The sequence below is a fragment of the Xiphophorus couchianus genome, chromosome 9 (assembly GCF_001444195.1).
Source record: "Xiphophorus couchianus chromosome 9, X_couchianus-1.0, whole genome shotgun sequence".
NCBI classification, from domain to species: domain Eukaryota; kingdom Metazoa; phylum Chordata; class Actinopteri; order Cyprinodontiformes; family Poeciliidae; genus Xiphophorus; species Xiphophorus couchianus.
In genome coordinates, this window is record NC_040236.1 from 18,529,704 (window position 1) to 18,542,435 (window position 12,732).

Consider the following 12,732-nt stretch of genomic DNA (forward strand, 5'->3'; position numbering starts at 1 on the left):
GTCATAGTAGGAAGAAGCACATCCCTACAGCACTATGGTAGCCTGACTATTGCCTTCATGTGCAATTCCTCTCGAAAAACATTCTCGCTTCCAGCATGGCCTGGGCTTTCTCCCCTTGACTCGGATTGTCTCCGGTCAGGCCAATCAGGGAACAGAAGGAGAAGTTGTGAACGATGATGTTGATTTTTTTTTTTTTGCGCTGTTTTGGAATCGTAGTTCACCTGTAGTGATATCAACAGCAGAGGAGGAAGTGAAGGAATCTGTTCAGTCCGTGTTGGTCACAATTACAAATATTAGATTAACTTTGGGATCGGCGCTTCTCCCAGGCATGAGTACCATCAAACTGGCGCATTACATACATCACAGGCAAACGTTAGCAATTGGGTAAAATTTAAAACACAGTCCAAGCCTCTAGGAATCTACTCAATGGCCTGGTTAATATGCTTTGTTTCATCAACAGATTTAATTTAAGGACTTAACCACAAATTAATCCCAGAATGTCTTTATTTATCGAAATTAATTATTTAAACCTTTCTGATTCGTGCAGTTTTGTTCTTATTTACCTTTGTTAATATTCAACTCTTTCTTCATGATGACAGATCAAATAAAAAGGTTTTTGGTGAAAGCTGAGTTAAAGGACTCTTGTTCGTGACAGATAGGTGGATGAAGCCTGGTTAGTTATGTACCCAGAAACCACACCGATGGGTTGAATTTAAAGGAACAATGTTTTTTTGTGTGTGTTGTCATGATGTGTCTGTTATTTTAACCAGCCATCCCATCCCTCCACAGCCTGGTGGCTGACTGACATCCTCTCATGTAAGCCCTAATCACACACAGCAAAGGCTGCAATTTCACCCCCACATTCAAAATGCTGCACCACAGCTCAGCTGTAACTCAACACGGACGTCTGTCTGATTGAGAGCATTCTCAAATCAATCCTTCTGGCAGCAGAGAGCCAGATGCTCTCTGGCTTGTAATTTGGTATAAATAGTATCATTTTCCAAAACATCGAGCCTAAAATACTGCAGTGTTTTGTTTGCACTTTGACCTTATTTGGCCCATACCATTATCACACTCATCAGCGACGTCGAGGTGGATAGGGTTACATGTAGCCTGAAGGGTGTTTTATAATTACTCCAGGTTTGAGTTTGGTGAGTTTTGTTTAACCTCCATCCAGAGATTCAGCTCAGGTTGCACAAGATGTTTGATTCTCTGCTGTAATCAGTTCTCTCATATGTCACAGGTTTAATCTGTGCACACAAATGACCGTGAGACTAAATATATGAAAAAAGACGTAACCTAAGTCATCCATAACTCACACTAGCTACCAACTGCGTCTTCTGTTTGTACATGTGGCCTTTGTGTTTCGTTCTCCCTGTCCTGTTTACACGTGGCACCATGTTTTTGTTTGTCTGCTTGGTGCTTGTTGCCTGGCTCCTTCCACCTTGCTGTCTCTCGGTTTGTCTTCCTTTGATTATGGGCTGTCAGCGGTCGTTTGAAGAGAGCAATTTTTACAGCAAGCAGCCACAAGCGAGAAACTCGATTTTAGGTTCTGATTGAATGGATTTATCGGGGATATACACCAATTTACTAGATGCGCTTTGCTTGTATCGAGTTGGACCTCCATAAACCATAAGAAGTGCCTCAGTTCTCCGTTACACAGTTCGAACAAGGCGTTGGAAGATCCGCGGTGGCAGCTGAAGATTTGATGGCTGCACTTCCACAACTTGAATCTCCATTACACCCCAAAGTGTCGTTTTGAGAAGTGGTGACTGTGGAAGCCGATATGGAGCAAAGTTCAAGAAACCAGTTTGAGATCATTTGCGGCATGGTGCATTACCCTGCTGGAGTTAGTCTTAAGAAGATGGACACATTGTGCTGGGATGTTGAAATGATTGTTACTATGGGTCTCAAAATGAGCAGAAAAAAAACATCCCCCTCATCACCATCAACTTGAACTACTGATACGATGAAACTCTCATCAACTTAATGTTGCAGCCGATGTTAAGGCATTTTCATCCGCACAGCGCGGCTCACTGGATATTTTTTCTTTGTAAACCTGAAGGAGTTTGTGCTTGAAAACTTTTAGTCCTCTTCTCCTTTACATTGATGACCTATTTACAATGCTACAGAAAATATATATGTTCTGTGACATACATTATCGCATGTGATAAAATGCTCTGTTTACAAGTAACAAGAAATTAACTTTAGATGGAGGGTAAAATAAAAATATACAATGAAACAAAATTTATTTTGATGAAGCATTAGGTCGCTTCCTTCATAGATAGAAAGCTAACAAATTAGCTAATATGGCTCCTTGATCAGCATTGTCTGTCCACTGGCCAGCATCTGTGGTCTCTATGGTGACCAACTGCTTTACTGACCAATAGGAGGCGGTATAGTCACCTATTGGGCTTTGTGTTTGAGGTGAGGCATTCACGTCAGCATCTGGGTACATCTCTATCCTATCGAGTGGATTGAAACATGTTACCTGCCAGAACATCTAGTACACCCGCTTGGATTGAGACAGGTTGCTATGGCGATTACGGAAAAACTAAAACACAGCTGTTGCTTACATTCAGGTTTTCATGCTACCGATGTACCTGCAGCTGTAAATAATCCATCCTGTCTTCCTTAGATTATTTAATATTAGCAACAAAAAGCCGTGGAATAGTTGTTTCCTGCCTCACCGGCAGATGACTCCTCCACATTTCATCCATTAATATCCGATCAACATTACTCTCCTTTGTAAGATGAAAAAAAATATTGTATCATAGAGCAAGCAGCTTAAAAATTAACATCAAATAAAGGGCGAACATGCATTCTTTGATATTTAATAAGTAGCTTTAGACTATCTAAAAAGCAAAGATTTTGAAAATGATAGAAAATCGTCACTGCTAAATAGAGAAGATACAAAAATTACCGGAATAGCATGTATGCGAAAAAGGGAAATGTTTCTAAAACTGTGAACTATGTCAACAACAGAGTCAGAGGTTCAGAATAAAAATAAAGAGTCACATCTGGGTTTAAAAGGTGTCCATACACACCGGGGTAGTCTTAGCAGAATGGTGTAAAAATGGGGAAAGAAAATGGAAAAATTAAGCAAAGTGCAGCAGAGAGAAGTGTATCTTAACAGAAAAGATGGGGGGAAAAAAGGTTTTCTTGGCGTTGGTTGGTGTTTTTCCTCAATCTGAAAGTGTAACTGTAAAATGTTTGAGTCTGGAAATTCCATCAAAATGAATCTCCAGAGAAAGATTTCAGCCTCCTCTCCTTACATAACAAAGACAAGCCCCGTCTTTGCACGGTTCTAACGTCGAACACTTTGAGTCTTTGTGAGATTAATTTGCTGGGTTTTACAGGATTGAGTTCGGCTTTTCCGAGCGTTTTTACAGGTGAGCCGAGCTGGCGAGTATACAGCTTCTCGTCTTCTGAATATCAGCTGGCAGCCTTCAGCCTGTGCTCTGGCTTAAACTTCTACTGTCCTCAGGCAACCCGACGTCTTCAAAAGTAAATCTTGAAACAAAAGACACGCTATAAAATAAAATTTGAAATGCTCAGAGAGGGTGAATAAAAAGACCTGACAATGATTTTGCCACGAGACCCCATTGCACCGCCCACAGAGTGTAACTTAAGTTTAACTAACGTTATGTTTACATGGCTCCACCTGGGTCTGATTGGGAAATGTGGTTCATATTTCATGCTTTCCCGTAAAAATGAAACATGTGATGCTTTATTTCAGCCTTAAGGTAGGAGTGAGAGGATTTAATAGGAAGCACATGTGAGGGGTTTTGGTGCCGAGCGCACAAGCTGACTGCATAACAACGACGACACTGACAGTCCACATCAATACGCATGAGCAGAAACGTGTGCTCTGAATTATCAGGCTTCCTAAACAGGTATAAAAATAGGTGAATGCATGCTGATGTTTATAGGAATCGTTTAAAAAAAAAAACCTTAAAGGAAACACACACTTAAAAACCAGAAGTTTACATGCAGCAGCCCTCTTTTCCTCCCCTTAAACGTTAATTACCATGCGCATAAACGATTTGGGTAAACCACATATTACCTATGAAAGCGTTTCATGGGGTATCTCGCAACATTTGAGTGAATGGGAGCCACAGCTTCGGGTGTGTGTGACGGTAACACCTCAAACGCACCGCCTCCTTGTGTGGCGTCATTAAAGGAGTCAAAAGAGACCAACGCAGATATTACGAAGAGAAATGTGGACCTTCACAAGCCTAGTCATCGAGATATGAGCTCCATCTGTTCAAGCAATGACATGGTGTAAACCTTATGGGAATATCCAGCCAGCACAGCTTTCTGGGAAGAGTTTCAGAGCATCAACCTCAGGACAAAAAGCACAAAAAACCCAAAAATAGCCAAAAAGATGTGAAGATGTTGACTGAAGCTGAGCGACTCCTCTAATAACACTGACTGAAAGGCCACTCTTTAAGGAAGAAGCCATTACTTCAAAAGCAACATAAAAAGGAAATCTGTTTCCAGTCTGACAATCAGAGGCAAATATCCTCATTTTTCAGAAGACATTTTCTTTGGTGACAGGAGATAAAATGTTTTTGGCCAAAAATATCAGTTGTCACATTTGTAGGAAAAAGGAGAAACATGTAAGACCCCCAAAACACCATACCTTATTGTATTATTTTAGTATTGTGTTATTTTAGGCAGTAATATGTATGTATTTTGGCTTCAAGTGTTAATGGGTTTCATTCCTCGAGAGAAAATCAACATTAATTGAGAGCAATGGTTATACGAATAAGAGGGAAAATAGTCCAGAATCCAATATTTTATGCCTAATTTGGAAATGAAACTATCCTGTTGCTATTTGGATTTGGTGCAAATTTTCCAGATATGTGCAATTTAATGGATTAATAGAAATTATGACTCTCTGTTGTAATTTATTGAAGCCCGGAGACAATCTGGAGAGAATTTTCTCTCCTCTTTTGCTCGTCTCCTGGTATCTGTTCCAGTTAGTGGTGGATTGATGGTCGACTTTACACTCAGCTCTCTCAGCCTCTGTAATTTCCTCTCCCTGCAAAGCCTCATGTAAAACCCCTGAATATGTTTGCGTGTGCATGCGAAGAAGAAGAAAGAAAAAGACAGAGGTAGGGAGTAGAGTTAAGTAAACCTGTGTGTTGACTTTGCAGGCTTTCCCAGGCTGCAGGACCGACTAGTGCGCCGCCTCTGCTCTCTATCACTCCTGAGAAAGTCATTTTATCTGTACAGGCATCACAGTAACTCGGCTTTGATGAACGTTCTGCATTAAAACTCCAGACTGAGCTCTCTGCGAATGCATGACTGTGCTTGCAGCAGAGCTCCAGGGAGGTTGGTGTGCGCTCTGATATTCGGGTCCGGACAGTGATTCCAGTAAGCAGTCCAAATGTGAAACATCATCAAATTTGGATGAGTCCAACATGAAGGTACAGAGTGTGCATGCTCATTCCCTGCTTTCTGCAGGCCTGTGGGTAAGTGAGGGGAGTTTCTGTCTTTCACCACTTCCTCAACGTGTCTGCAGGGACCTGATGTTTTTAGAGAACAGAACAGCCCCCCCCCTCTTCCCACATCAACCCACAGAAATTCACATTGATAGTATCTGCATTTATAGAAACATCTCTGATAGACTCTTCTGTGCTTCCTGGGCTTTATAATTTCAGCCTTAAGGTAGGAGTGAGAGGATTTAATAGGAATCCTCTCACTCCTACCTTCTGCTAGAGATCAGTGTCAGATGGAAATGCTCCATGTGAAACGGTCAGTGTTGATGCTGTTGTGATTCGATACTTTAGCCCAGGATATCTCGGACTGCATCTGCGCACAGATGTTATTCTAAGGTGGGAAGCTGATGCATCACAGATTGTGGTGAATGTGAAAGGGCGTGCAGCGGCTCCCACTGGCTCCACATTTACAAACATCAACCGGAGGACGCTTTTGTCCTCATTTCTGATCTTTGCTGAGAACACAGCGGCCACCGCAATCCCACAGTCATCTGTTTCGCTGGGTATGCTCCACGCTTCGTGTACATACATCGCCTCGCAAGCGTAGAAACAGACCCTGGGCTTTTTACGCTTTTGCTACCTGTAAATAGAGCGAACTTGTGTGTCATTTCATCTCGAAAGATTCATATTCGTTTTGAAGCGGCTCTTTTGTCAGAATCATTGTCGTATTTTGAGTTTCTCTTTAGTTATTGAGAATTGACTCTTTAGTCAGTTCCCAAAAAGAAGTAAAACATTTTTTTGCTTTTCCCACACAATGCAAAGTTGTAACACTCAGGATACAAATGGCATTGGGCCCTTTGTGAAAGCCGTTTTTTTACACCCCAAACTTGTAAGTGTAACAAAAGAGAGAAAAGGTAGGAAATTTTCATTACACTTTATTTGAAGGGATGTGCATAAGATTGACATGACGCTGTCATAAACATGAAGGAGTCTTCATGAATGTTTATGACACTTTTAATGCAAAGTTGCACTAAAAGTTGCATTAAAAGTCCATTGCAAGTGTCAGCTTGTCTTTAACTTTGCATTGCTTTAGGTATGCCCTCTATCTAATGGTTACAGTAATTGAAGCAGTAATATTTTTTGACAGATCCAGTCGGTCCCCTCACTGCAAAGATGACACTGCAGAAACCCGAAGCTCCTTTGTGACTTCATAAGCAGAATTTATTTAATGCGAATTTATTTAATGCAGCAGAGGGCCTGCAGGAACAAAATGTGAAACATTCTGCAAGCACACGCACACACACGCCTACACACACACACACACACCGGGGAAGTAATGTTCTTTTCCATCTCTTCTTTATTGTTCCATCCGGTCTTCCTCTGGTCCGTAAAGATTTAGCCTTTCTTTCTTTCTCTTTTTTTTTTAGGGGGACTCTTATAAATGAGTGTTTGATGAAAAATGATCCCCAGAACAAACTGAAATTTGTCTGACACAGTATATGACATTAAAGAGGGGCTGTGTGGGGGGGGTTATGTTTTGGTTGCTTTACTCTCCTTCTGCTTCGGTTTGTTTTTCTGGCCCTGTTCGGAAAGCTTCTAAAGGTGTCAGTGGCTTATTTTCCTCATATGTGACCCAGAGGGAGTGGTGTGTGGAGCAGCAGCCTTGAAAAATAATAGATCAGAGTTTAAAACATTCCAGCAGTATTTGCCATCAGTAGAGAAAGGGGGCTGGAACGGTCCTAGCAATACTTTTGGAAGGTCCAGTGAGGACAGAAGAGGTCATAACAAAATATTCTTTTTCTCATAATTTATTGTCCGAGTGAAATTTTTAAAGCGCCACCTTTAATAAATGAACGTGTTCAATCTGTGTTACTCCCATTGTAGCTTTACTTCCAATCACACCATTTCTCTGACTTTAAGCTTTCTGAGTTTTCCAGTCTTTGGCAGCTATCAAGGACACTGTTCCTGGAAGGAGATATTATTTCCATGATTAAACCACTTATTTCAGCAAAAAGTCACTTCTCTGAAATGTCCTGTGGTCTGCTGAGGCGCTTTAGATCAGAAGGACTCAGGATCTATGAAGTTTATGTGCAAATATGAGAACGGTCTCTGTTGCAGCTCTCGTACTTCTAAGCACCACTCAGCACATTTCTAGTTATCTACAACACATAATAACCTAAATGGCAGATGACAAATGGAAGATGATCAATAGAACTACTGCTATATTACAATAACATCGACCTTGCAACAGATTAAATATTTTACGAGGCCTAATGTTTTTTTCCCTCCACAGAACTTTAGCACTTTTCTACATTTTGTCACAACACTACCGCAATCCACAGAGTTTATTGGAATTTTATGTAGACAAAAACTACTTAGTGTATAATTGTTAAGTGGAAGGAAAAAAGAGTCATGGTTTCCCAAAAAAAAAGAATAAATTTGAAATTTGCTTTAATGTTCAGCCCATTTTACTTTGACACTGCTAAATAAAATCCAGTGCAATTATCTTACTTAAGTTGTTGTCAGTAATAATTAGATTCCTCTGCTAAGGCTACAGAGCAAATATCACTGAATAAACAAAGTTGTTTATCCCCAGTTTTGAAAATTTCATTAAGCACTGATCAGCTCATCTGGAAAATGTTTAAACTATTCAGTCCAAAAGAGTATGGCACGACAGCAAACCTACAAAGATACGGCTTCCCACCTTAACCTGCAGGAAGCAGTCGGGATAAGCGTGGTTACTCTGGAGGAGCTGCAGAGCTTCACAGCTCAGGTTGGATTAAAATCTGGACGTAAACTCCATAAATCTCACATGTTGGCAGAAGCCAGAGAAGGAGTAGTGCCAACGAGGAAGAAGATGCTCTGCTCAGAAACGATGCACGTTTTCCTGTGCTCAACGACCTCACACTGAAACATGGTGGTGGCAGCATCATGCTGTGAGGAGCTGTTCAAAGTTGACAGGAAGATTGATGGAGATTATTGTAGAGCAACAATTGGGAGAAAGTCTTTCAATCTTTCAGAGACTTATAGATTTAGAAAACCTTTAAGGTTTTAAGGTGAGTGTTGCAGAACCTCACCTCCCTTTGGATCTCCACCGCTGAACACACGATCAGAGCTTGAATGTTGACAAGAGTTCAGGCAGTGACATTTTAGAGGGGCCCAGTCAAAGTCAAATTCACGTGCGATTCAGTGGCAAAACGTGAACACTGACGGTGACAGACGCTCTGTCTGACTGAGCTTCAGATATTTTTCAGAGAAGAACGGGAAAAACACGTGCAAAGCAGGCGGAGAAAACGTCCCAAACTTACAACAGCTGTAAACAGAGCAAATTGTTTTCCTTTACTCAGGCTGCCGAAAACAGGCACACCAAGCTTTTCCGATATTTATCCACATAAAACTTTATACTGAAAACCATTTTTTATGCTTCACGTTTTTCTCACTACACAAATCCTAATGAAACACATTGGAGTTTGCGGTTGCAACATTCACAAAAGCTTTGGTTAGAAGGGTGTGAACACTTTTGCGAAGGCCCGGCATTTGCAAGTGAAAAGCACAAAAAGTCTCGTTTGACTCAGAAGCGGGCTCTGAATAAGTTTCTCCTGAGGCTCTATCAACCTGTTTACTGATCTCGTGTTGCTGCAGCGGAGAACAGATGTGGAGGAACAGCTGTTATCTTCATGCTGAGAGCACAGCTGGGACATGAAGATGCTGCATCGCAACACATGGCGGGCAGGAAATCCATCTCAATGAAACATTGGCACAAACAAACGATATTCCAAGATGAGGACATATTCACAAGGAATATGAATACGGATTCCCGGAGCAGACCTCGTCGTATTCATCATTATTTTCCCTGGTTTGTTTTCTGGATCAGAATTTCCAGAGACGCTTGTCATGTTATTGTCCTCTGAGGTTTTCACTGTGCTTTGACTTGTTCAAAGCCATCTTACCAAGTCTCTAACTGATATGAAGTGTAATGTTTAACCACTTCAAGGTTAGCAACTGTTAACAACTGTTAAGGCCCAATTAGAGCACATACTGAAACCCTGTGACTAAAATAAAAAAACAAATATTTTTTTGGTTTTCTAGAAGATATCAATAAATACATGGATCGAGCATTTTGACACATCAGCTCCCAGTTCCCAGGACTGGGATTATTTTATAAGATGGATCCTTATGTACTTTATGTTCTGAGACGCATAGGGAATGTGAAATTACAACTGTGATCAAGCAAAACAGACACACACACAAAAAACGTTTTTTATCTTCACTACTGTTATGTGATAAGACCGGTTTCTTCACTGTGATTTTATTCCCGCTAGCAAACTGCAGAGTTCGCAGTTCATGAATCTGCTGGAGGCCGTGGACATTTTTTCCCTAATTGGCAGCTTTTAGGTCATTCTTAAAATGACGAGAAAGCAAAACCTGTATTGGTTTCAAAGTTAGTGAAGTTGACGCCTTATTTATAGTGATGCCAAAGTTACTACATGAGGCCTTGGACTCAAAACGTCTATGGAGATGCTTGTGTGAATATGAGCACACCTATATTGACAGCTTGAAAATGAGATCCAGATCTCAACGGGGTTTACCTGGTTAAATAAACGAAAAAAAAAAAAGAAAAAAAAAGTGCACCGCTGAGTCTAAAAGGAGCAAGTGGGGAAGAGAAATTTGAAAGTGTGATCAGTAATGAATGTTGAAGCAGAGGCAGGTCTCCCCTGGCCCCCTGTGCAACACGGGCTGTTTTTAACGTGTAATGAACATGATAAACATGTGTTTGACTTCCAAATGCAAAAACATCAGCTGCTTGTGTTTCATACGCACTGAAAACAGAGGAATTTGGCTTGGTAGAGGTTTCTTAGTGGTAAGTACTTGGGATGAGAGGTGGCAGGAAAAGGCAGTGAAAAAGCAAAACAATTTTGTGGAAAGTGGCAACAATGGAGTTAAGTCAGAAATGTTGCGAAATCGATCAAGTTTGAAATAAGAATTCAAAAACGTAGAGATCTTAACTGAGTCCTAAAGCTGAGACTTTTCTGCTTGTGTTAATCATGTTTACACCAAGAGATTTTTCTAGATTATAAAATGTTCCTTGCATGAATGAGTAAAGCCTTTTTTTGAGCCTCAATATTCATCAACTAATATATAGATCTGTTCAATACCATGGTTCCGTTCTGGTTTAAGCTTTATTTTAGATTAAAAACAACTTTGGATGCTGATCCTCCACAAAGCTTCACAAAAATCTAAAATAAAAAAACTAATTTGGAGCATGACTAAGTTTTTTTTTTTTTTAACTGCTGATGCCGCCCGCCAAGCCATGCCACCCTGTGTTGTGAGCCATAATAAAAAGTGCCAGCAGTCTGAAGATGAGTCAGCCAGAAAGTCTGTAGAAAACAGCAGTGCACCTGGAGACTCATCCACATGTATCCACTTATGTTCTCATGTTAAAACGTTGTGCAAAAATTGCAGCTAAACTTGTAAACAGATAAAAGTCTCAGTGAAATCTAACCGTTTCTCTACAATACTGAGAGTGAAAAGGTTGTTTGTGAGGCTCCAGCGGATGTCAGCTTTCACGTAAAAGACTCGCATCATGAATGAAACGCGGACACAAACTGGTTGCAACTGGTTTCCGAGCTGCTGGACCGAGTGGTCAGTCGGAGGTGGCTTCTTGGCTCCGTGTCAGTCCGGCTGAAGTCATGTCTGTGATTTAAGGCCTCAGCGTCTCCTCCTCCTTCCCTCTTTTCATCCTTTCATTCATCCAGGCGTCGTTTACTTTCTCAGCTCGGGTGCATATTTGAATATCAACTCAGAACTAAGCATGCAAAGCTGTTTCGTCTCATGTGGTTGATGGCGCGACGTCACTGCAGTTTTAGGTTTAATCGTTTTTTTCCCCCCTCATTGGGTAATAAACTGGTTGGTTAATGGAAATTCCACTGTTAGCTGGTAATTACTGCGTTTTTGTGACTGGTTGTAAAAAAGCATTATTCTATTTAGGCTCTCATGTAGGCTATTCTAAATGAAAGTTTTGTTCCCATGAATACCAAAAAGCAAACACAAATGGGTGGGATTAGTTTTTTTTGTTGTTTTTTTTTTTTTTGCTTTAGTGGTTAAGTAACATCGGAAATCCTTCGGACATGTCTGACCTGCTGTTTTCATATTTTTCTCCAGATTGTGGACGTCGTGTGTTCACGATGATGAGGCACCTGTCAGACACTCACTTCCTCCCGCTCATTGTCATCCAACTGCTGGGAACCGTCACATCGCAGGTCAACCCAGGTTTGTGCCGCCACAGGAAGCTGTCGGAATTGGACTCGGCATTTGAATCATGCAGGAAGCTCGGATTTGGGATAAGTTGTGCTTCGTAAGAGTCCTGTGGTCCTGCGTCTCTCTGGTTTGACTCCAGTGATCCAAGGACGTTCACCTTTCTTCCAGCTCTTTCCAGCATCTGCACTTGTGGTTTTCTTGGAATCAAGTGAAATGTAGATCAATGTTTTTTAACAAGTAAATTGAGTGGGAAAGACAGAGATGGAATTAAATTGAAACCGAAATGAGTTTTTAGTTATAGCTGACAAAATGGAAGAACAGGAGATATTTGCCAGTGAAAACCTCGAGCTGGCAACACAGAGCTTCTCTCATTAGGGTGAGATTCCTTTACTGTTGAACAAAAATAATATGTGACACATACACAGATCTGAACTGCAACAAATGGCTCCGGAAAAGTGAGATGATGCAGTGATCTGCAAAAATATTCAGAGCTGTTTACGTTTTTTTTTTTTCTTCTGTGGTTTCATGCGATACATCACTTTCCGTTTCTTTAACAAATGAAAATCTGAACGTATTTATATTAAGCCCTCCTGAGTTGGGAATTTGTTGACTCAGCTTTTGCTGAATGACTCTACAAGTTTTGCAACAACTACAAAACCAATGCGACTCTTTGGGAGCTCAAGCTCAGTCAGATTGGACGTGCAGAGTCTTTAAAAATAAGTTCTCAGGTGTTGTGGCAGATTATCAATCAGATTTTCTGGATGGACTTTGACAGGGACATTTCTGACATGAATATGCCTTGTGCTGAACTCTTCCACTGGAGCTCTTAGCGAATGTTTAGGGTTTTCTTTCTGCTGGAAGATGAACCTCCTCCTCAATCTCAGTTCTTTTGCAGACTTGCCATTAACTCCACTCATCTTTTCATCAACCCTGACCAGCCACACCACAGCAAATTGACAGCAAACTGACGCCACCACATTTACAGTGGGGTTTTTGACTTCTGGGCATAGTTTCATATTAGTTTTCA

General features: G+C 40.9%; 1 protein-coding gene across 2 annotated transcripts in view; it reads left to right on the forward strand.

The window, feature by feature from the left end:
- ddr2a (discoidin domain receptor tyrosine kinase 2a) overlaps positions 1–12,732 on the forward strand; it is a 32,321-nt gene that overhangs the window by 1,437 nt on the left and 18,152 nt on the right. For both annotated transcript variants that reach the window (XM_028026669.1, XM_028026668.1), the window contains exon 2: positions 11,610–11,717. In XM_028026669.1, the coding sequence (XP_027882470.1) occupies positions 11,633–11,717 (85 nt within the window). In that variant the 5' untranslated portion in view covers positions 11,610–11,632. The remainder of the gene's footprint in view (positions 1–11,609; positions 11,718–12,732) is intronic.